The following is a 25,470-nucleotide window of genomic DNA, read 5'->3' as shown; positions in this document are numbered from 1 at the left end:
GTAATTACTAAAATGCATAAACATTTATTGAAATTTGAAACAGAAGAATAAGTAAGAGAATGAATGATAACGGTGGACCAGAGGTGAGGTAGGCCCCATTCCTAACCTTTCAGAAAGATAACCCTGGCCTGCGCAGCATGCAACCATAGGGCTGGCTAGTACCCTGAAAGCATTCCCTATCTTTTAATTAATTTTTAACATTGAATTTTATTCATATTTGGCTCTTTTGCATTTTATACACTGTTTTTATATTTTAATATTTTATTTGTACACTGCCCAGAGTGACTCTGAGGGAGAACGGTATTTTCAAAGTTTTTGGTTATAATATCCAGATCGAGGCTATTCACAATTTCACAACCCCTTTCCTAATCAATGCCCATATTGGACCCAGTCCAATATCTGAATTTAACCGAAATCTGAATTTATTACATGATTTATACCAAATCATGTGCTACTTTAATTCCTGCCCATAATGTTTACAGCAATCTGCAACTCTTTTATTTAATCATCTAATAATTATAAGTTCTAACTCCATATAATTTAAGTTAAAAATGCTACCCTTTGGAAACACTCTATTTACTACTAGTCATTGTAAAGCTTGTCTTTTCATTGAAACATTTCGTCCTTTGATAATTCTATTAAAATACCTCATCCTATACAGAGTTTGCTCCGAATGATTTTTGAAAGTTATAAGCAGTGCCTACCGAATCCCACATTATACATGTATTTGTTGTTACTTTAGATAAATAAGCCAATTTAACTTTCCAGAAAGTCGTAAAGTTAGATGAACTCGTCTATATTTTCTTGTCCTCTTTCCATCCACAAAAAGATAAGACATCTTTTTTTTAAAGATAAATGTTTGCTTAGTGTCTTTTAGCACAGAGGTTACACTTGGGATTACAGTAGGTTTGAAAACAGACTAAAATCAGGTTCTATAATTATCCAATTGCCCAACTATTAACTTGATTTCTGCTTTTAATGGGTTTAACATTAAAAGAATGAAATTTCTTTAAGGGTTCTAAAAATATATATGTTTGCGTCTATTATTATTGCTTTACATTCTTTGTTATTTAATTACCAAAAGAAATATAGACACTCCCTTACTTATGAACTTTAGAATGACAAACGTTTACCCATACAAACAAACCTGTCCCTGACTCCAGTCTAGAAGGTTCTACAAGTAGAAAATAGGTTAGTTTATGCATGCTGCGAGCCTCCTATCAAGAAGGTGGCAGTACCACATCCTTGGCCAGGAGCATGTCTGGTAGGCTCCACTGAGTGGAGCAGAAATGGACATGAACATGCCTGAACAGGGTCCAAACACCTCAGGAGAAAAGAATTGCTGAGGCACTAAAAATTGTCTCCACCTGAATGCTGACACAGGAGGAGGCTCTATCAGAGAAGAACAATTGACCCATCTACATGCTTGGAGAGGTTTAATGGCAGGAAAATGGGTGGCATGAGAATGGGCAATGGAGCTGGGAGTCTCTCATTGCTGGGAAGTTCCCACCAAATTTGCTCCTGCTTATACCTGTGAAGAATTAAACGGTGTAGGCTGCCTATCATTTATATGATCAAGACCAAACAGTGTACACCTCACCCTTTCGCTTGTGGGTTGTACTGGTTATCTTGCTCTTTCCCAGTGAGGGTCCCAATGGCCTGTGGAATGACTGGCCTGTCTTTGCCCCAGTGGCTGAAGTCTGAGCAAGTAAGTGAGCAATGAGAGAAAGCTGAGATGTTCACTGCTGTTTAAAGAGCATTAAGGGATTAGGGTTAATTTGCAATTGATCAGGTGAAGAAATGTAACATAACTTTTTTTTTAATACTTGGACTTAAGAAAAAGGCACTTAGTAATAGCCTCTTGGAACACAATCTGTTCATAAGTAGCCGTTTCTGTAATAGCTGCCATGATATTGTACATTAAGGGGTTCTTGGCTACTTGGACTTAAAGGTACTTTGCTTACCCTCAGACTATTTATGATTTAGCAAGAGCGTATACGAGTCACAATTCTATTAATGTGGAACAAACATCTCTTAAAACGTAAGCCTTTTCAGTTCAGATTTGAAGATTGATCCTCAAGGTAGCTTAGGGTAATAAGGTCGACCAGGGCATGAACTAATACATAATTTCAATTGAAAATGTCCAGGGAATGACTATAGTGTTTAAATAAGATAATTCTATTTTCACACAGAATTAGTACCAGCATACTAATATTTTTTTCAGATATTAGAAATACATTACTCACATGTAATTTTTAACAGCTTTGCAAATCTGTTTATGCACATATGAAAATACTTCAGAAGCATCAAAAGTAACAATATTTAATGAGGCTCAGAATATCTGAGCACCCCTTTTCAAAGCAAAAGTGATTTCAGAAAGTGGGATCTCAGGGCAGGTATGGCGAAAGATCATGGCAAAGATCTTTGCCAAAGGAATTGGTGAGTAAGTTGATTCCTTGGAATTTCTCTGGATAAGGAGATTGTCCATGTAGGCTCCAGATGACTGTTTCCCATTAGACTGCAGGACAGTCGTTTTCTGTGGATTTGAGTGCTGGGATATGATGAGATTAGCCATCTATCTCACATCTCTAGTGGGACTTTTTAAAAGAAACTACGTTTGCAAGGCACACTTTTAGAAATTGCTCATTAACTATTTCTAAGCTATTAGAGACCTTCATAATTACAAATTTGAAAATGATTGTGAGTTTACCTTTAATCATGAAAAAACCTAATTGTAATCTTAAAAATTCAAAGAATCTGAAATAAACAGCAAAACATAAAATAGGATTTTGATCCTAGAAAGTCCTAAATGGATTAAGGGTCCAGATATAAAAAGATTTTGGAATTACTTATAAAGCACAAATAGCTTCTGATATGGTTTTTACATGGCGTGGATAAAGATTTTTATGATTTCCAAAATTGTCCTTAAGAGGGGACTAAAATTTTTACAGAAAGATTTAGAGGCTTGAAAGTTGGTTTATGTTATAACAATAATGACACTAACGGAGAATTTTGAAGAATGGAATTAGAAAACAGTAGCCACAATGTTAACAATATTAATGATGTCTGCTTATATGGAGACTTATAACCACAGTTGAGCCCCAATTTTTTGTTACTGAGCAAGACAATTTTAAGTCAGTTTTGTACCATTTTGAGACTTTTTGCCACAGTTATTAAGTGAATTACTGCACTTATTTAATTAGTATCATGGTTGTTAAGTGAATCTGCCTTCTCAATGACTTTATCAAAGTTACATAAGGTGATCACATGACCTTGGGATACTACAACTATCATAAATCTGAGTCAGTTGCAAAATGTCTGAATTTTGGTCATGTGACCATGGGAATGCAGTGTGAAAAAAATGTGGAAAATGGTCGTACCACTTTTTTCAGTGCCATTTTAACATCAAATAGTCATTAAACAAAGGATTCTGAGTCAGGATTGCCTGTATGTTCAAAAGATATTATTAAAAAAATATCAGATATAGAACAAATGTTATTTGACAAAATAAGAGATGGTATCAAAACTGGATATATAACTGACAGGCCAAGAGAATGATTTAGAACAGCGGCCCTCAACTTTTTGGGTGCCAGGGACTGGTTCCGTGGAAAGAGGTTTTTCCAAGGACTGGAAAGGGCATTATTTCACGCACTGCCTGCATCCCACGCATGTGCAGATGGGAATTCACTCATTTGTATGGCTCAGTTTCTGGCGCACCACAGACAGGTGCTGGTCCACCACAGCCCAAGTTTTGAGGACCCCTGATTTAGAGAAAGGTTTCACTGATTCTACAAAAGAAATTGGTTAAAGTTTGAAATTGAAAAGGGAAATACAAACGATAAACCAAGAGAGTGACCTAGATAATTTTTCTGTACTAGATTTTCAAAAGAGGTATGATGGAACATATATATGAAGGTGAGGTGAAGTGATGGATTACAGAAAAGCAGCAGATTCTTTCAAAGGAAGAAACATGTTTGAAGAAAAAGGGCAAGACAAGAAACATCCACCACAGAGCTGGATTTTGGGAAGCGGAAATGATTTGGGATAGCCAGTCTCTAGAATCTCCCAAGATATATCCATCAGTTTGGGATAGTATAGGTTTAGTCTGGCAAAAAATCTTCCTATACAGCGTAACCAAATACAAGAATTGAACTTTGGTTGTTTTGTTTTGCTTTGTGTTGGGGCAAGGCCTGATGAAGCTTGAAAGTTTTGTGTGATAGGACACAGAAGAAATGAAGAGAAATCAAATCCTACAAGAATATTTGAACAAACTGAAGATTGACACTGATAGAAGTAAAAGGAAGGAATATAAACATGGGTTTATTTGAAATAATTAAAATATGTTACTTCTAGCTACTCTTTATGGACTTTCTGCTGAAACTGGGACTGGAAAAATGCTTTATGATGCTAATAGATAGCAGATGGGATATCGCATAAAGTGATAAATGTTTGTAACTTTAGAGAGGCTGAAGAGTTACTAAAATTTATACTTGTGGTGGTTCTTTATATTTTGTTCTCTTTCTTCATTTTTCTTTGTTTTTGCACTTTTCACTCATTTTCTCTATTCTGTTTAAATTTAGTTAGATTTTCCTATTATAATCAATATTCTAAATAAAAATTATATAGGGGTGACTTCAGAAAGTAGAAAAATAAACTTGGCATTTAGTATTCTGAATTGTTGAGGTGTTCTATTAAGCAGAATTCTTGCAGGCTTTGGAAGTTCATTTCCAGGCCATAAACTTTTTGATATGCTACTTCGTCAATTGTATTGTTGCTTTTATTGTTTCTTATATATTTGGAGTAAGTGAATCATTAAACCAGCAATTGACTAGAAGCCAGCCAAGGTATTTATCAAATGCATATTTCTTGAAAGCTCAAAGAAAGGAAATTTTTCTTTAATAGAAAATGTGTCCTATGCTGTTTGTTTGTAATTCAGATTTTAGCAGCAGGATTTCCCCCTTATTGGAAGAGATTCTAGAATATTCTCAGGTCTAGTGATCAAGAGCTAATTAGGGCAATTATAACTTAACCTTCTAATACTACTTCTTAGAGTGTATTTTGTATGAACCAAAGAAGCAGGATTGAGCTCAATAGTACTCCATCATTTTTGTTCTTCAAAAGTGGAATACAAGAATAAACCATTTTCAGAAGAATTACATACCTGGCATGAGTAGTTGTCCCCCCAATTCAGGTACACCAGAATTATTGGAGATAAATGACTCAGATAATTGAAATATGTGACAGTTCCTGCTTGATGCTTTCATCCATTGGCAATGTCATCCATTTGTCTGTTGTTTCTGTTAGATTCTCTCCTTTCCTTCTAAAGAGTTTTCATCATAATATTGTTCCTCTTTGGTATATCCCAGCTATGGTAGTTTTTATAAATACATTTCTTTTACTGTGGAATGTGCCTTTTCCAGCAAAGATGTTAAAACAATTTTACTGGAGATGTAAGAAAAAGTAGAATACCATGCTTTCTCAGCTTGTGAAGAGAGGCACTGTATGCATTGTTCTTTCTCTTTTACTGACCCATTTTATTCCCCTGGAAGTTCTACTGATGACAATGGAGGTGAATTCATCTATACTTACTCAACTATTACCATAAATTTGCTGCTTTCGTGCACATTTATCTACTTATAGCACCAAGGAAATGGAAGACTAGATTCTGTGGCTAGAAGTCTTCAAATAGCAAGGGGGAGGGGGTGTTGGCCGCTGCCAAAAGCACTGTAGCACTAATGCTGGTGTGCAGAACATTGGAAGTCAAGAGAGGACTTAGTAGGTGGGATCACCTCTCAATGCAGGAATGCAGCATTCCTTGCTTTGTGAGCGGGGGATTCAAAACACTTTCTGGATCCTGCCCTCCAGTGCGCTAGCTTCCTAATAAAGCCTTTGTTGTGCTAGTGCTTGCCTTATTAACATCGATACTTGGGGAGAGGTAGGAGTCAATGCCATTATTTCCTACTTGCAACACTTGTTTTTTCACTACCCGCTTCTCAATTTTTGAATTTAAAAAGATTATGGAAGAAAGGAGAATAGCTTTCTCTTAGTCTGAACACAACCTCAATAGGGAGCTCAGATTATAGTAGTAAGTATTGTATAGGGAAGACAGGGAAAAAAGGGTCAAAGAACCTAGACTGTTTTTGTCTGAATTACGTTTATTTATTTTCATTGTTCACATTTTTTTATAATTTCAGCCAGGTTGGTGCTGCCTTATGCAATATCATATTTCCTTTCAAAGCTCATCTTTATATATTATGGTAGATGTACAAAACCTCATGTACCAGGCTTTCACTTCAAAGTGCAGATACCTTTGTAAAACAAAAACAAAAAACTTGAACCTTAATCAAGGCAAAAATTTCCAAAAGTGCAGAGGAGACTGCCACTGCTTTTAGGGCTAAACTTGCAGCTGAATTAATGAGCAGAGGACCTCTAAGGCATATTCATCTCCCATAAGACAGCTGCTTAAAGAGAAGCCTCATGTGGCTTTGGTAATTAAGGAGAGCAAGTAAGATCCTTCTCTAGATCCTGATCTCCTTATCAAGGCACATAGATCAATAAAGCTTGAAGCATAAGGATTCCACCCCAGAGCATGAAAGATCTCATAGAGCACACTTTGCTTCTATTTTAGTTGCATTCTTTTATAAGAGAGAAGCAGCAGAAAAAGCACGCACATCCTAACATTTTCATGAGAAATCCTCCCAAATTGCAGGGGCTTAGCATCCCTTTGCATATCCAAAGCTTATAAAGAAAAATTCAGTAGCACTGAAGTATGGTCATCCTTATTTGTTTTGTAGAGATACAATTCTCAGGAGCATCAATTCTGCTCCTTTTTTTCTCAAAATATATTTGCCATACTAAATAATAGTGACAGCCCTTATAAACAGGGCAAAAGGCATATGTTGCAAAAGGCCCTTTCATTCCATCCTTTTGAGGGTGGGCACCAGGTTGAGGTAGAATTCACAAAAGCATCCTCCAATGGTCTGGTTACTGAAGAAACAAAAATAATTTGTGAGAACAATGAATTTTAAATAGCTGACACTTGATGTCTACCCTGATTGATGAAGTGGACTTTCTTAACGTGCTAAGCCATAAAAACACATCATTTTGTAGGGGCTGATCATTTTTATTACTCAGATGTTACTATACTTCAACGCATAAAGTCCCTTGCTATTGATATTGCTGGCTAGGGCTGAGCTAATGGAAGTTTTAATTCTGGAGTGTCACAAGTGGTGCACTCCTGGTATGTGATATTTTGAATCTTATTATTATGGTTTAATACATTTAATTCATGGTTAGCTTACCATATGTTTGTTTTATTTCATTTATTTATCAGATTTATACACCTGTCCATCTCACTGATGTGACTGTGATTGTTTAAAAAACATTTTTTAAATAACCATTAAAACAATAAACTTAAAATGCATCAAATCTCACATACATTACTTCATGGACTCCCTGTTATTGTAGGATTCCCATGCCTGCTGGAAAAACCCACTCTTAAAGAGATTTCTGGAATCCAATAGGGTTGAGGCTAATCTTGCCTTGAGAGAATGATATTCCAAAGAGTGGGTGGTATGTAGCAGATGGGACTAGTGATGGGTTGCTAACCAGTTTACTTCCGGGTTGCTTATGCTTGTCATGCGCACAACGCTTCTGCGCATTCGCAGAAGTGCCTGGGTGGGTGAGTGGGCAGAGAGGCCCTCTGCCACTACTGGTTTGGCAGAACTGGGAGCAATACACCTCTGGATGGGACCCGTAACATGCTTTTCCTGTCAGATCTAGATGGATGCTTGATGTAATCCAGAAGAGGTGTTACATATTATTTATTAACATGTATCTAACAAACCATGATTAATATATTCAACTCAGACAATCTATTACTATAATAGCATGATTTCTCTAGCTAGAATTTGATCCGTGAGAATTTCAGCTTCTATTCAGCTCTTATCCTATGTTATGCATAATTAGAAATTTGGAGAAAATATTTCAAGTGTTATTAATGGAAATAATTATTCTAATCTCTCTTTTGAAATATTAAACATGGACTTGGTTGTCATATTTTGACAACTATAGCAAAATAATAAAGACGTATAGTTACACTTGCGTTTTTATTTCTGAAACTTTTGAAAACTAGTGTGCTGTATTCAAGTTCTGTTGTTTGACTCTTATAGGGTCCTGATCTATATTACATATTATGCTTCTGCACAGTAAGTCAGTTGTTTAGACTAGATTTGGCATTTTTGTCCATCTATCAAGTCCTTCCCAAGAACCTACAATAGGCAGATGATGTTTGATGATGTGAAAAGAATCATTGTAAGATATAATCTGTTCCAAGTAAAGCTACCTTTTGCAATTGACTGACCACAAAATAGAAAAAGTAATAAAAAATAAAACAGTACTCTAGAATTATAGAATTCAAACAGACAATACTTGTTTAACAATTATTGATAAGAAAAACAAGGAATTCTGGACAGTGGATATGGCACTTGGAGACAGCAGAAGAGAAGAGAAAGAACTGGAGAAAAACAGAAACCACAAAGACCTGCAAAATAGAATGACTATGGCAAAAGAAAGCAAAGATGTACCAATATGAATAGGCACCTTGGGTGCAAAACTTCTAGACATCACTTGAACGCAGCTGACAAAATTATCACCAGTCAATAGCAAAAGGCAGCTTAGTATTATATTTTTATCTCATCTTTTATATATAACTTAAGGCAGCAAACATACATGTTCATGAGTGAGATCAGGTTTTGCCATGGCAGGCTTTTGATATAAACATTGCTGTCCAGATGTTTACTGTTTACTGCTCTCTTTAAACAATCTGAAGATTTTGAAAAACTTATTTTCCTAACTGCAATTTTTCCAAGTATTTTTATTAGCTTCTTATGCACTCTCATGTACTATTCCTCCTGCTCTCCTGACAATGTATATAATTGAGTTATAAAGTGTCCTACAGTGGCTGTTGACAAGTCTATACAGTATGAGCCATAATATATTACTGATGGGATAGTTTTACAAACCAGTAAATTTATTCTTAGGTGTGGTTTAGACTTACTAGAGAGGTACAACAGGTTACTCCCTTTCTAATGAACAGTGCTTGTCCAGGCATTATTTGCCAAATGCTAATCAAATATTCTACCTTGTCCTTTTTGATACCATATTTAACATTCTCTCTCTTTCATTTTTGTAGCAAATTAGTGAACTTAGAAAATGTTTTCTAACATTAAGGTTTGGCTAATCCATGCCTGGAATAATCACATTTGGGAAGAATGACAAAGTGGATTTTGCAGTGGGGGAGAGGGGTCAGCCTGAAGAAAACAAGGTTCTGCTGTATTGTAGTACAAGCCTGCATTATCTGCATATACGACAATATCTGCATGTCCCAAAGGATCGGGGCTTGTGGTCCAAGGCTGTGGTGCTACTTTTGCCATGTAGATGAAAATATCTGGATACCCATGCATGGGAAATATTGACCTAATTTCTTCAAATAAGAAAAAGGCTAGATGGGTTGCACTGCCCAACAGAGGCTACTTAACCTCTGGCCCAGAGCAAACATTCTAGAAACATTCTAGTGTTTCTCAAACTTAGCAATTTTAAGATATGTGGATTTTAACTCCCAGAATTCCCAGCCAGCTGCTCGCCTAGTCCATTCCTTACCAGACATCCAATATCACTAGCAAACTTCACGCCTTTACTTTGTCGCTGTTCCTGGGAGGCAAGGTTGCTGCCACCCACAGAATTCCTCCTCATGATCCCTGTAGAGGCAATAATCACATTAATGCAAAGACAGCTGTTAACAGAAATCAATATATAAGGATAATATGGGAAGCCAACATCATTATATAATATCACACACAATTACAATATGTGTGTTACTTGCATTGGGATGACGGGTGTTTTAAAAAATCTCTCCCACCCACCCTACCAAAATCTTAATCAAGATCATTAGTTTCTTCTAATATTAGAAACAAGGAAACAATTATTTTAACTACTGCTATGGGATGAGTGGGGGTGGTTAAAGTCTCCTCCCTTCTCAGGGATTTTATGTGTCTGGAAACAGGTAAGTGAATGAATGGCTGTACAATCTGTATGTGAATGAGGCTAAAAGGATTTATTTCTAAAAAGTTGTATTTGTTCACTATTAAAGTGTTTTCATTGAGATCAGGCCTACAGTCTTATTTCATTGAAACAATTTTTCATAGATAGGTAGGCATTTATTTAAAATATGAAAGGTTCCAGGCTTACAGACATCCAGGGAAGGCCTAGAGTTTGTTAACAAAACAGCAGTGCTGAATTGTTTTCCACAAAACATTGAGCTGGTGTACACAGAATCAGGGTGGGGCACACTGCATAAGTTCTATATTCCTTTATCTGCCAAGGACATTTTCCAAAGTGCCACAAGACACTTTCTCATTTAAGTAGGCTTACTGAAATTTACCTTACAACTACCGTAGATTAGTCAATGAAGTCTGTAGCATGCTTGCATGCACTTAGCAAGGAGGTAAGAAAGGACTTACCTTGTGGCTGTGTTGTGTCTGGACGCTGTAGGCTGCTGCGCCTCAGGGTATTGGAGCTGCCCTTAGAGAGGCGGCGTTGGCGACTGGAGAGCATGGTGGCAGGTGATACAATTCCAGCAGGTGGCACCTTGCCAAGGCGGGCATAAAGCTCCTCTATTTCTTGTTTTTGTTGGGCTTGGAGCTTTTCTACTTCAGAAAGATGTCTGAGAGAAGAACAGAAATAAAGGGATTATTACTGAATGGAGTAGATGGAAAACTTACTTACTGCCAAGTAGTACCAAGACTACTCACTTCTGACGCAAGGCTTGTAGTTCAACCCAGACGTCATCATCTTCTGTGTTATCTGAATCATCGCTGCTGGGGCAGGAAGGGATGTGCATAAAATTCATCCAAACAATACTGCCATGTGGCGACTCTCCTTCGCCCTCTCCTTCTGCCACAGGAGTAGTGCCCTCCTCGCCTTCCTGCACAGGTGTTTCACCAGGAGATCCACTATCAGATTCGGAAGTACTCGAGATGTCGGGTCCATTGTCTTTGGGGGGGGATTCTGATGGGATATGCTGTGTGGGTGTCACCTGGAAACGGCCCAGGATTTGTGGCTTGGGCTCTCCTGGTAAAGAAAAATGAAGTATGAGGAGGGCAAATCTTCCTATAGAGTAATATTTTTCAAAGTTGGCAACTTTATGATGTGTGGACATATACTCGTAGAATTCCCCTCTAGATGTTACGGTTACCAGCCACTGCTCACAGGATATTGTGAAGCCCAAGCAATGCTACTTAAAGTTCCATGAAATCTATGGCCCCAAACAAGTAACAGAGAGCCAAGCAAAGGAAATACAGCTGGTACTTTTGTCTCCCATTTCATTTGGTTGATACCCTGGCTGTGACTCATTTTGAAAACTGGTGAATGGTCGCGGCTTATACGGTGTTTATATACATGCTTCCATAAGAGCAGTAAATCTTCCCTGTAAAACAAGACAGCCAAAGTTTCAAGGAGAGGGATGCATTTGGAGCTCAGTTTGGGTGTCAAAGAAAATCAAAATAAAAGCAAAAGGGCTAGCTCAGATCCCTTTCTCCCTCTTTCTCTTTACCATGCATGGGAGAGTAATAAAGCAGGAAAGTATAGTTTTAGAACTTTCCCACCATTCCACAAGTCTGCTAACTACAGCAGCAGCCTTGTGCCACCTGCAGCAACACAAAAACTAGCCATTGAGTCAATTGGTGCTTAAAAAGAAAGGCACCAGAGAAGACTTCTCAGGGATTGGAAGGGACAATCTTGCAGCCTACCATAGCCAATATTTACCAGTCAGACTATCCATTAAGGTCACTTAACCACATCAACAAAATGGATGCAGTCAAGCATGTGAAGAGATTTTGCACGCTTTGCAACTGTTGGTACTCTTTTAGGAAAAGAACACAGTTTTATATCAGTATAGCTAAGAACAATTTAAGCCTAACACATAGTATTTGTAGAAGGGAGTGGGGTGTCAAAATTTGCAATGTAGCATTGTGATGCAAAATTTGTCCCTTTTAAACAATATATGCATCACCACATCTGACACTGTCCTGATTTTGAGCTATCCACTATATATGCTGCTCTCAGTCATGACTTTGCACCATAGCTACTTGCAGAGGGCTTCAAATTTCCTGCTCCATTTCTTCTGAAATATTTCTTACCTTCACTGACGGTTGTGTGTTCAGCAGAGGAACCATTGGAGGTAGACTGATCTGATACAGTTAATTGTGTTCCAGACCAGGAAGAAACAGGAGCTACCTGTGAAGGGAAATAAATCAATAGAGAATTTTCTATTTTTGGTCCATTCACCATGCAGTGGAACTCTAGTTTATTTCTTCAAGAGATGTCTGTGTTATCCATTGATAATTCATTAAATCAGAGGATTAATCTGGGATTCAGGTATGCTAAAATAATGTATATCTCAACCTGATATGGAGAAATTGCTACAATCAGGAGTTCTCAGTCAATATTTAACTGAGGTTCCTATGGAGCTGAGTTAAAGCTTCCCAGGAATGTTCCTCTGGTATAATAAATAAAAAAAATCCCCATGCCCATTGTTAGAATTGCTACCTTTTGATTACTAAATATAATACAAGCATTCCCTATTCCCTAAAATGAACAAACTTCCATGTAACAATGTCCTCATTTGTATTCACTCATCATAGTTAAGTAATACATTTCAACAGTACCTTAGAATTGAGGCATAAGGATACAAGAGAGCCTCTTGTGTGCCCCCCCCCCATCTATAGGCACATAAGATACTTGATTCAAAAGACTTACTGGTTGGTTCTCAGAATTCCCAGCAACCGCGGGGACGGGAGTTGGCTTACAGCCTGGAGACACCACTGGCCCTAACATCCCATTGACAAAGTGGGCTGGTTTCGGGGAAGACCCCAGCTCAGGATAGATAAATCGTGCGGTAGTTGGGCTTGGTGGACACAGAACTGGTGGCTGTGGCAGTGGTGAGGTATAGTGAGGCCCTGTCTGGGCAGTCCCTACAGATACTGGTGGGAGAAATGACTGGGCCATACTCATCATAGCCAGAGAGAAGACATTGGCTAGGGAGACATTGGCTAGGGAGAAAAAAGGGGAAGTAGAGGTAGACCACATGGGGATAGGTGGTCCATGCATAGCTGTTCCAATGGATGGGGCAGTGGAATTGGTAAGGGGTAATGTGGGGAGAACAGAATTTGGTGGAGAAATTGGTTGAGGAATGGGGACAAGGTAAGAGGGCGTTGTAGGAGTTCCTGGATACATATGGTAGGTTGGCCAAGTTTGTCCATGTGTACTGGTGACGCCTGTAAGGAAAAAAGCAAATTGCCAGGTCAGTTGCTCCTAGAAGCAAAGGAAGGGAAATCAGCTGTATTTCACTTATTATGTAGCATTGCAGAAAGCCTTCCCCATGTTTGCAGAGCAGCTGGACCCAGTTAATTTTGTTCTTTCCAGTCACCAATCAGCTTTATTTTCTAATTAATATTGTGGATCACTTCCCTGCTTTTTCCATCAATGTCCATATTTGCACCTTGGGAAACTAAAATATGTGATGAATTTGGCAGGGCTGCTTATGTATTGATTGATTCTGGATAACACCTTCTATTTCAAAAGGTTTAAGATATTTTAAAAAGAAGTAGGGGAATGGGAGACTAGTATAAGATAGAGTGAGGGACATAATGTATTGTGTTATATAATTCACTTAGATTTTCCCCACATTATTGGGATTACAAAAAATCTTGCCCCTGCCCAGATCATAAATACTGTAAGTAAACAATTTACAAGTTTTTCCAAATTCAATTTCTCTCTTTGTTTTTTTTAAAGCATGGTTCATGCAGGATATTAGACTCCTCCAGATTATCCCTTTATTGTTGAATTATCTTATATCATTATCACCAACACTATTTTGATCCAGTAACTTTTTCTCAGCTCAATCCACTCACAGGGTTGTCGTTGGGAAAGTAGGAAGAGGTGATATTATATACACCACCTTGTGTGGTACAACATAAAGGCAGGAAATAATAGTTGTTATCATCTTAGATATCTAGCCAATGTCCAGCATTTTACATTGCTGGATAAAGATCCTTCAAGATAGCAAGCCTGGTTAGCTTCCCCGAATGCTGTTTACTTAAATAGTATTTTACAATTACCGATAGAAGTAACCACAATCTGTTTTACCTGCAGATGTAGTTGAGAACAGTGGCTGCCCAAGGTTTTGGGTTGTTGTTGGGGAAATGGTGGGGCTGAAAGGATCATTCTCAGAAATTGCATCCACCACTGAAGTATGGATAGGTGATGACATAGGCTGTCCTGAGCTAAAGCAACCAGAATCTGTAAAAAGTTGAATTTTTAGAATACATATTTAGATCTTTTACTACAGATTAACATCCCTTAATGAATATTCCTATAAGGGGGAATATGAATATGAAGAATGAATATCCTATAATGTCTTCCATCATTTCTCATTTTCATGTTTGCTAACATACTCATATTATTTTTGATAAGGTATAGCAGTGATGGCTAACCTTTTTCTAAAGGGGTGACAAAATTGTGTGTGCACGTACTATTGTGCATGCATGCATGCATGCATGCCCACCCACCTGCGTGCATGACCCCTACACCTGCACATCTGTATGTGCTCCCTGTGCATGCGCGAGCGCCCTCCCCATGCAGGGGGGGGGGAGTTTTCACCTTCCCCAGACTCTGGAGGCTTTTCTGAAGCCTGGGAAGGGCGAAAATGGCCTCCCTGGCCCTCCGGAAGGCTGAAAATCAGCTGGCTGGTCCATGCATGTGCGCCGGAGCTGAGGACTGCTGTGCTAGCAAATATGACTCCACATGCCACCTGTGGCACACGTGCCATAGGTTCGCCATCACGAAGGTATAGTATTCAATCATGATATCTTCTTTTCTTGTCTTATGACACACATTTGTATTCCAAAACAGCATAAAGCAGATAAACCTTTTCATTTTTTATTAAAACCTTGAGAACTGGCAATTTCAGCCTAATGTAAAAGTGTACACTTAGAACTAAATAATTCTGAATTCACTAATATATTTTGGGTACCCAAAATGAATGGCATTTATAGTGCCTCTTCATAAAAAAATACTATTATTATTATTATTATTATTACTCCAAGCATTCTTTGTTTCAGCAGTATAATCGAGAAAAATTGAGAGCATATGAAAAAAAATCATTCTTTTTATTAATTCCCTAGGAATCTGTCTCCTGCACTTTTTTTGGTGAAAATAATAGAATCCTAGAGGAAACCACAATTCTTTGAATGTATCAATAACTGGCTATTAAATTTTGGAAAGATTTATCCTTCCATTCTTATAAATAACGAAAACCAGTAAGAGTAGTATTATTTTGGGTTAAATTCTCAGAGGACTTCAATCCTATTTCTTCTCTCATTGCCTGTTAGGTTTCAGTATCTGAGAGGAGATCAAACCCAGTAAATGAAATAGCTTTTCAAGTAGTAAGTGAAAAATATAGGTTAAGCAAATGTTTGATTACATACCACTGAGAGATGAGGAGGAGGAGATGGAACATGAGAGGTCTTGCAGTGGCAGCTCGGCCTAAAAAAAAACAGGAAAAAGGTAAAAGATGTGAATAATCATTCAATGGATAATGAAGAGAGATCTCTCTGACCACGTGAAGAATGCTCTATCCTTCTTAGCTATTGTGTATTTGGGATTAATGGAAGAAGAATCTTCTTCGGGGTTCAGTTTCCAGACAAATCTGAATTCTTCTTGTAATAAAGTACCTTAATGAAAGTGGCCTCAACATTTTAAGTTATTGTAGGATGAGTGAAGGAAAAGCCAAAGGAAAGATGGTTTATCTCTGAAGATCTGTTAGTGTGCTCAGCTGACCAAAAAGATGAGGAGATGCACCGGCTACTCATTTGGAAAATAACAAAAATGAGCATTTCCGGATGCTAAATAGATATTTTCTATCTTAATTCTCAACCAGTAAAGATCTGAAACTCACTGAGGGAGCGTTAGTAGCTGAAGTAGGAGATTTACACTGCGCATCAGGCTTTCCCAGAGCCCCCTGTTCTTTGTTCAACTTATCCTTCTGCAGTAGTGCTTCTACACGCAGGATAATATCATGAATTCCCTGGATGAATTGCTCCTGTTCAGATTTCAGGATAAATTCCTTGGCAACCTGGAAAGCCAAAGGCACAGTCACAAGCAGAATTAAGGAGGTTCCATCCTGCCCCCCGTCCCTACTGTTATAGATAATGTGAATTTAAAAAAATCAACATCCATACCATGGCAGCTGCAATTTCCTCAGGATTGTCTCCATCCAGGTCAAATTTGAAGGTGACCATCTTGTTATTATATGTTTGTAGTTGACATTCAACTACTTGATCATTCTGATTTGGCATCTACAGAAATTGGGGGGATTAATGTTAGGGTTTCTGCGAACATGTGCAAGCAACACACACAGACACACACAGACACACAGACACACACACACACGGGAATCCAGCCTTCTTGATGGGCTTAAAACTTTGCAAGGCAGTTTGTTAGAACATGGATGATTTGGAGAGAAATTATTCCTGACAGCATGTTAACCATACAAAAGGGTTTTTTTTCTGCATACATTTATATGTATTTCTGCTGAGATATTTTAGAATATTACAGCAAAATAGATTGACAGAAGCCTAATGCATACCATCCAATTTATATAATTTTGTTTCTTATAAACAAAAATAGACTATGAAGACACTACAGTAATATTCTGAATAATTAGTTATGATATTTGTATGATTGGCAAAGATTTTAAACATACATATAATAAAAGATTTTGAAATTATGGAAATGCCATTGCATATAAAAATGCTAAATTCCTCTGAATAGAGATTGTTTCTGTATGCTACTTACAAAAAATAACCTTCCCCCAAGATTAATATAAAGTATTCTCTCAAAATCTGAAGGTCAGACAAAAATGAGTTTAAAAGTAGTCTGTACTGATTCCTCAGGCTAATTTGCTGAATTAATAAATGGGAAAATCCAGAGCTATTTACCTAACTGAAGTTATAATGAGAATATTTGGAGGGCATTCAAATAAGAAAGTAGGAGTTAGGAGGGTGTAATTGTTAGTCATTATGTCATGGCCTAGAAATCAGGAGCCTGAGTTGTAGTTGTTAAATAGGCAGGAACTCAGACGGACGCCGTGAGGCGATTTCAAAAAAACTTTATTCACAACTGGTTAAGAACAGCATACAGGAGAGAAGCGGGAGCTGTCCCTGCCTGACAGCTATTCATATGGAGCTGTCAAGCAGGGAGGCCAATCAAGAAGCAAGGATTGCCCGCGTTCAGCCAAGCCGCGTCTTAACCAATCAGACGCGGCTTGACTGTTGCCGGCAGACTCAGGGAAAACTCCTGACGTCACTGCCAGGACTCTACACCAGTCCCATTTTAGGAAAGTCAGGTGGCTAGGTGACGTTCGGCCAGTCATTCTCTCCCAGTTCAACCCACCTCATAAGGTTATTGTTATAGGGAAACTGGAGGAAGGAATATTAAGTATGTTTGCCACCTTGAGTTACTAATAAAGTAATAAAAGCAGGATAACAATCTAATAAAAAAATACTAGGTGATCAAATCTTATAATAGCAATTCTGAAAGGAGATATTTAGATATTTATTTCAAATAAAAATTGTTTTTTCTGTTATTTACTAATGTCTGTTCCTTGTACTGCAAAATAGTTCTTATATATATATACACACACACACACACACACACACACACACACACACACACACACACACATATATATATATATATATATATATATATATATATATATATATATATATATATGAACTATTTTGCAGGAAGAGAGAGGGAGATTCTTAACAGGACAGCAGGGAATATAAGTACATAATGGATTAAGTGTTTCTTTTATTAGGGAACAAGAAATAGATGAGAAATTAGAAAAACAGGGGAAAATAGAAATGAAAAGCAAGAAGCTCCCCAATGTATAACAGTACAGAGAGAAAAGAGAAAAACCTCGCTAAAAAAACAATAAAAGGAAATCTTGGAGATCGGTGTTCAAATAACGCAACAAAAAGATATAAAGGACACTCAGGAGGGAAAGATTAGTAGATACAATAATTAATAAGAGATACAAGAGAGAGAGAGAGAGAAGATTGAACAATTTTTTTTTTTAAAATGATGGAATTCTAGAAAGATTAAGAGATGATGGATAATGAGAAAATATATTAATAAAAGGGAAAATATCATAATCCCAATAAGTGCAGATTAGTAAATGGTAATCTAAGATTAGGTAATGTAACTGTATTATTAATATTAATATTAATATTAATAGTGTGTTAAAATACATTGTACTCCCATGATGGATTGAATATTGTTTATAATTGGTGTTGTTAGTATTCCCATATATTTGGAACATTGAAGCTATGGTGGTATAATGAGTGATTTTCATAATATTGAAGGACAATACCTAGGAAGGGATAACAAATATAGGACACAAAGAAATGTTATTTATGTTTAAATGAATGAATGGGGAAATATAAAACAAATATGAAATGAGAAAAATATTGTCAAAGTTGGAAGATAAGAATTTTACATACTATTTGTATTATTGTTGTAAATGTTGTCCAAAAAAGATTTGGCCCAGACAATGTAATGTCCACAAATTAGGTATGTTTATTTCTGGAAAATTAAAAAAAAAACCTATACAAAGTATTTTCTCTATCAATATAGTAGGCACTACACTTCTATTCAACTCATTTCTGCAAATTATTGTCTTTTTTAAAAAAGAAATCAGTCCATAGGGCTAACGCAGACACAAATGTCACAGTGGTTAATTATCTGACTAGAATTGCTGGGGGGCAAGTCAACATAGTAGCGGGGAAAGGACCCAAACAATTTATGCAACTTAATACTGTGTCCTCATCGTGATTTATTTAAGAAAATGGTTCTAGATCTGATAAACATAATTAAATTTTATGCCAAATTGCATGGTTCCAATTTTTCATAAAGAGCCAGCTTGGAGTAATGGTTTAGGCACTTAAGGAGATGGTGAGTTGTAACTTCTGATCAACCGTTCTGGAGTTGCTTTGCTTATGATTATAATTTTCCAGGCCTATTTTCTCCTTTTTCCACTTTTAATATTATCTCACAATCTTAGTACAGTTGTATCTACATAAATTCTTTTTTCTATTATTGTCTGTTAATTACAACAATAACAACAACAATAAAACGTAAGTGTTGCAAGTGATAGCACTCACATTAGTAATGCGCAGACGAGATCGGGCACGACGACGAGCCAGCCTTCCACAGCCTCGCTTGGTCAGAGGCTTTGACCTGTCCTCACTTGCGGAGAGACCCTCATAGCCATCACTCAAGCCAGATGCCACATCGGATGTGTAACTATTCACATATGATGAGGAGGAAACAAATTAGAAATGTGATCAGTTTGGATGTATCATAAAAGTCATCTCACTTCCTGTCCTTTTTAAATTTATTGTTTCAGGCAAAGTTGAGCCTTTCAAGAAACAGCCTTAATTCTTGCTCAGAGGGAATATGTACCTTCTTGTCCATTCCATCCTTTCCAAGCTGACTGTATGTAGAGAGGGGAAAAAGAAGCATGGGATATTACCACAAGATCCCAATGCAATCCTACCAATGGTAATTTCACCACATCTCTTCTGCTATACATATTCAACCTACACTTGCAATTCTTTGCTACCCTTAACAAATTGCCCTTACTAAACTTTTTTTTTTTTTGGCCAAAATGAAATTCCAATGAGGTTCTTCTGTGAATGTGAGCATTGTCTTCCTCTTAGGAGAATCATCTGTTATGTTCCTTGGTCGTCTCTTTCTTTCACTCAAGTAAGAGTTTGGGAAAGTCCTTGAGAATAGCTTTCCTATTTGTTGTGTAATGTGGATTTAGATCGATGTCCTTTCCAAAAAAGCAGCATGGTGAATTGAATGCCTTTTTGCTTTTCTTTTTGTTTCATACAGCACTGATTGTTTGGATTGGGGAAATAAAATCAATATCTGATAAACTTCAAATAGAGAAAGCAAGCTCAGATAGGCTACATCAGAGTTCTATTGTCGGTTAGTTGGGCACAGTAATGGTTATTGGAAGGTGGTCCATACAGCCCAATACATCTTTGGCATCCCCAGATACCAAAGACAAAGTTTTTTTTCAATCAAATTTTTATTTTTTATTCCAAAGACAAAGTTGTTGAATCATGGTGCCTTGGAAATTATTTAAATTATTTATTGAAGAAAATGTATATGTCTGCCCAATTCCCTCTCAGTTACTCTGGGCAGTTTACAAAGATAAAAAAACAACAGCAAAAAAACAATAAAAAAGCAATAATCTCTCCCTCCTGGCAACAACCACCACCAGCCAATCAAATAAGCCACTTGTTGGGCTCCATCCCACTCTGGGTTCCCTTGCCCCACATTCACCAGTTCTTCAATGCCTTGCGAAAGGCTGTCAAAGTGGGGCCAATGTTATCTCTGTGAGGATGATGTTCTGAGTTATTTATAAATTAACAGATGCTGACATGAAGTAGGGCTCTTGTGAAGGCAAGCACTAGAGGAGGAAAGTCCAATATATAACACACTTTAAAAGCACATCTTCCTGGGTAATCCCTATAGAAGTTATCTTTATTCTAGGGAATTCAGCTTTATTTATCTCTGTACAGTATATTTTAGGGTTCAGAAGAGAGAGCAAGCAGCAAGATATTGTTCACTCTGCATCCTGAGTCATAGCCCATAACAGCTAACCTCTGAAATTCTCCTACCTGTCGACGGGGGAAGAGATGTCACTGATGGAGACAGGATCCAGGCTCACAGCAATGGTCTGTGGGTATAAAGAAGGAAAGGAAAGTTGCAATGCCTAGCCAATTCATCTTCTCCCCATGTCTAAGCCTCAGACACTGTAGCTGTGCATGCCAGGGACAGAATTTCCACTCACCGAAGCAAAATAATGCCCCGAAACAGTTACTGGGCTAGAATGACTCTTCAGTTTTTCGGGCGAGTCCACAAATCCAGAGGAACTTAAATATCCATCAGTTTCACAATCAGCTGTTGAGGGAAAAGGGGAGATATAAAGTAAGATTTGACTGCATCTAATCTGGTGGCCTCTTAAGCTTCCCAGAGCACTGCTAATTTTGCCCAGCTTCAGTTTAAATGTCAGATCCCTCCAAGACAAAAAGAGAGCAAAAAAATCTCAGCAAAACCTGACAGAAATATTTAAAAGATGCAAGCTGGAGATTTTCAGTCAAACTTCAAATGCATCTCCGTCTGGGAATTATAGAGACTGTGGTCCATTATGCTGGAGGTCATATGTTAGGGGTGTCCAAACTTGGCAACTTTAAGACTTGTGGACTTCAACTCCCAGAATTCCCCAGCGAGCTGGCTGGGGAATTCTGGGAGTTGAAGTCCACAAGTCTTAAAGTTGCCAAGTTTGGACACCCCTGTCATATGTAGTCATATAATCAGTCATTGGTTGTAGATAGAGATAACAAAACGAATGGGTGTGCTTACATGTGGTAGAGGAGTAATTGGGATGAAACTGGAATGGCTGGTGCTGGTCCACCTCTGGCTCTTCTGGCTCTGTGGGAAAAGTTGATCCAAGGGCAGAATCGGCAGACCCTGGTGTGGTGGGGTTTGAGGTCTGGACAGGACTGAGAGGCGAGGGGGAGTCCAGGTCCAGCAAATGCAGGATATCAGGAGTCATTGCTAGAGATTGCTCCTGGCGCTTCTGCTGTTCCTGAGCTTGCTTGGTCTTCTCACGCTGGCGCTTGATAGCAAGAACTCGCTCTCGCACTGCTTTTGCCACTGGCTTGTAGTCTGCCTCACATACAAAGCCTAGAACCACCTGCATGATGGGTCAGTGAGATGGAGTAGGAAGGATAGCAGAGCAAGGAGACAGAAAACAGAAGGACAGTCAGACAAGGCCATACAACTTATCTGCTATCTGCATTACTGTCCTCAGAGCAGACTCAATTGTAGATGTGTAATTAAATTGTAAGTTTTGGATGTGAGTGTGAGGTAGGTTTGTGATTAGATATATTTACAGACACAAATCTTTGGTGGTGTGAGCAATTCCTGAGCCACCAGCAGACAGAATTTGCAGAAAAATACGCATCCAATGTGACATTGTAAGGGAACAGATAAAGAGTAAATCTCAACTGTGATAAATCTCATGACACAGAATGCAATGTGAGAGAAAAGATAAACTACTCTGATTTCTTAAATACAGATTTGAATAAATAATGATTATTCCTATGTTAGGATATGATACTGCCATCATAAGAGTTAATGGATAGCAACTTCCCTCAGAAGATGTGCCATTCTTAGGACCTGCTAGTACAAAATGCAATTAGAAAAATAAAAGACAGAGGTGGCTCGACTCTAAAGCCCTTATTTATAAAACATTCTAACCTGGAAAGATTTGGAGAAATAGTAGAGAAATAAATGACAGTAAGGTATACCATTTCTTGGGCAACTTCCTCAGCCACATCCTTATATAGCTCAAAGTAAAATTCCAAGGCATTGTTGTCCTTGTACTTCCCATGCAGTTTTTTAGTGTCATCCATCCGTAGCCAAAGCTTCAAAGTGGTCTTAATACCATCATCCTCTTCGGCTAATTCAACATGGACCCCTGTATCCTCATGGAAGAAGGAGTGATCCAGAAGATCTTGGATGGTATATCTGCAGGGAAGATAGGGAAGCAAGTTGAATTTAAACTATTCTGCAAAATGAAGGTAACAGAAAGTAAGTTTAATTCACAGATTGTTATTTCAATATGACTAAGAGGTACCCAGGCCAGGATCTTCATAAGTACATGAACACCAATCTATTTCATGCCCTTAATTACCGTATTTTTCGGAGTATAAGATGCACCTTGTTTCCTCAAAAGAGAGGCTGAAAAGCTGGGTGCGTCTTATGCATCGAATACAGCATTTTTTGCCTCCCAAAGCCAAAATGGCCGTGCATACCCTTATGGAGGCGTTCAGAGCGCTCCTGAGGGCTGAAGAGGGCAGAAATGACCAAAAAACAGGGTGCTTTTTGCCCCCCCCCCAAACCCTAGCAGCACTCTATAAACCTCCATAAGGCTATGCATGTATTATTTTTGAGAAAAAACAGGCCCATTTCCCCCCCCTCACCCAGGAGCACTCTGCAAGCCCCCCCCCCCCCCCCCCGGCTATTCATGCCTTTAAAAAATGTTTTTGGGAGGTTTGCAGATTGCAAAAACTTCTCTTTTCCCTTTTGGAAAGCTCTTTAACTGATTGATGAGAATTAGATTGATCAAGTGCTGTGCCAGCAGAAACAAGTCTTAGGTGCTGCAGATTGTCAGCAATTTCCTTCTCCAGCACATGGATAAATACACCTGGAAACATCTACCTATCTACCTACTCTCTCCCTCTCTCTCCCTACCTATCTACTGCATTTCTCTCTCTCTCCCTCTATCTACCTATGTACCTACCTATACTCTCTCTCTCCCTACTACCTACTGTATTTCTTTATCTCTCTATTTCTCTCTCTCTCCCTATCCCTTTATCTACCTACCTACCTACCTACCTACTCTCTCTCTCTCCCTCCCTCCCTACGTACTGTATTTCTCTCTCTATCTCTCCCTCTCTATCCCTCTAGCTACCTACTTTCTTTTTTTTAAAAATTGCCTCTTCAAAACCTTGGTACGTCTTATACTCTGGTGCATCTTATACTCCGAAAAATACGGTATATAAACTGACTTCTTAAAATCCTTCAGATATAAGCAGCGTAGAAAAACAGCAAAATATAAAGTGCAGAGGATAAAGTTCAATATCAGATTTAACTTGAAGGATGGAAAAGTGACAGCTGTGACCCATACGCCCTCCCCCCCCTTTTTTTTGTTAGATAGCCTCCTCAATATTCAGCCAGTTGTGAGTGTCTGAAACTGTTGTTTGGGGCTCAAGAAAGCAGTATTTGGGTTTTGCTGTCAAACCAACCCATCCTATCATCTAATAGTTTCCATGACACAGCTGTCTCCTTCAGTTAATAATGACAGTCTCCGAAGTAGCATTACGAGTCTGAGGGTCTTGAATTCCAAGGGAATTTGAAATTTAGACTGACAGTATCTTAATTGGTGATTCAGTATTTTATTCCATCCTGACAAAAGGCATATCTCAAAATACAATGCACTTGAACTACATGCTAATTTGAATCTTTGCACTGAGTTGTCTACCTCATTACAGAAGACCATCCAGGCAGAAAACCATATTTTTATTTTTAATGTTGCCTTTGCTATGTTTGTGTTCTCTCCCTTTATTTATTTATCAGCACAAATACAACACACATACACACACACACATATATATTTCCCAATTTGGCTGTCAGGTTCTATGTAAGATTCTAAGTGATTTCTAATACAAGAATACAAGTAGCTGTTGATCTACAACCACAACTGAGCCCAGAGCAAGACAATTGTTAAATGAATTTTGCCCCATTTTATGATCTTTCTTGCCACTGATGTTAAGTGAATCACTGCCATTGTTAAATTAATATCATGATTGTTAAGTGAACCTGGCTTCCCCATTGACTTTGTTTGTCAGAAGGTTGCAAAAGGGGATCATGTGACCCTGTGACAATGCAACATCATAATAAAACCTGCCAGTTACCAGGTGTTCAAATTTTAATCAAGTGGCCATGGGGATGCCTCAACAATTCTAAGTGTGAAAATTGGTCATGTCACTTTTTTCAGTGCTGTTGTAACTTTGAATGGCCACTAAATGAAGGGTCGTAAGTTGAGGACTACTGTATTTTAAAGGGGTGCAAATAGGTACTGAATTCTTTCTACCCATTCCTTACCTAGGTCTACCCATAATTCCTACCCATTCCTACTTAGATAATTTTTTATGTTTACCAGATATTATGGGATTTTAAAAAGGGGTTCAACGTGCACTTTTACACCCACAGGCAGATATGCATGCAGAAACCACAAAACATCACTGATATTCATTGATATAGCATAATCACGTAAGCAGCTATGCTGTTCTCTACCTTTCATTTTTGTTCATTCGGATACAACCCTCAATTATCTCCTTTAGTTCAGGCACCTTCACCTTGTAAAAACTGTTTGGTTTCATACCCTGTTTTGAGAAACAAGAGAGAGGATCAAAAGGGGTCAGGGTAGAAGGGAGAGCAATTCAATCTCTTTTTCTCTTATGACACGAATCAGCTTGCCTTTCCTGCTATGGAGAAAAAAGGCAGCTGCTTAGTCCTTTTCTGTAAAACCTAATTACCTGGGCTAACACACTAAACTAATCTGGATGCCTGGAGCATGGTTCCATTCTAAATCCAAAATTGCACTAGCAATCTAATTAAAAAATTAGAAAGTAATCATGGGGAAGTTCCTTTCTCCCTTTCTAACACACAAGGACACTGCAACAGAGAGAGCCAGGAATGCGG

At 38.1% G+C, this 25,470-nt stretch overlaps 1 protein-coding gene across 1 annotated transcript in view; it reads right to left on the bottom strand.

The window, feature by feature from the left end:
- Positions 1 to 6,128: 6,128 nt before the first annotated feature.
- WNK4 (WNK lysine deficient protein kinase 4) overlaps positions 6,129 to 25,470 on the bottom strand; it is a 36,976-nt gene continuing 17,634 nt past the window's right edge. The window contains exons 5-20 of the mRNA XM_081931985.1: positions 25,063 to 25,151; positions 22,512 to 22,731; positions 21,562 to 21,895; positions 20,990 to 21,099; positions 20,817 to 20,875; positions 19,287 to 19,428; positions 16,299 to 16,415; positions 16,016 to 16,192; positions 15,546 to 15,603; positions 14,206 to 14,358; positions 12,817 to 13,334; positions 12,198 to 12,294; positions 10,812 to 11,130; positions 10,521 to 10,723; positions 9,661 to 9,758; positions 6,129 to 6,987 (exon numbers count right to left, since the gene is read on the bottom strand). Of these exons, the coding sequence (XP_081788111.1) occupies positions 6,985 to 6,987; positions 9,661 to 9,758; positions 10,521 to 10,723; positions 10,812 to 11,130; positions 12,198 to 12,294; positions 12,817 to 13,334; positions 14,206 to 14,358; positions 15,546 to 15,603; positions 16,016 to 16,192; positions 16,299 to 16,415; positions 19,287 to 19,428; positions 20,817 to 20,875; positions 20,990 to 21,099; positions 21,562 to 21,895; positions 22,512 to 22,731; positions 25,063 to 25,151 (2,697 nt within the window). The 3' untranslated portion in view covers positions 6,129 to 6,984. The remainder of the gene's footprint in view (positions 6,988 to 9,660; positions 9,759 to 10,520; positions 10,724 to 10,811; positions 11,131 to 12,197; positions 12,295 to 12,816; positions 13,335 to 14,205; positions 14,359 to 15,545; positions 15,604 to 16,015; positions 16,193 to 16,298; positions 16,416 to 19,286; positions 19,429 to 20,816; positions 20,876 to 20,989; positions 21,100 to 21,561; positions 21,896 to 22,511; positions 22,732 to 25,062; positions 25,152 to 25,470) is intronic.

The sequence above is a fragment of the Natrix helvetica genome (genome assembly GCF_964273705.1).
Source record: "Natrix helvetica genome assembly, chromosome: Z".
Lineage (NCBI taxonomy): Eukaryota > Metazoa > Chordata > Lepidosauria > Squamata > Natricidae > Natrix > Natrix helvetica.
Note: the sequence above shows the minus strand (reverse complement) of the source record. Positions and strands in the feature narration are given on the sequence as shown.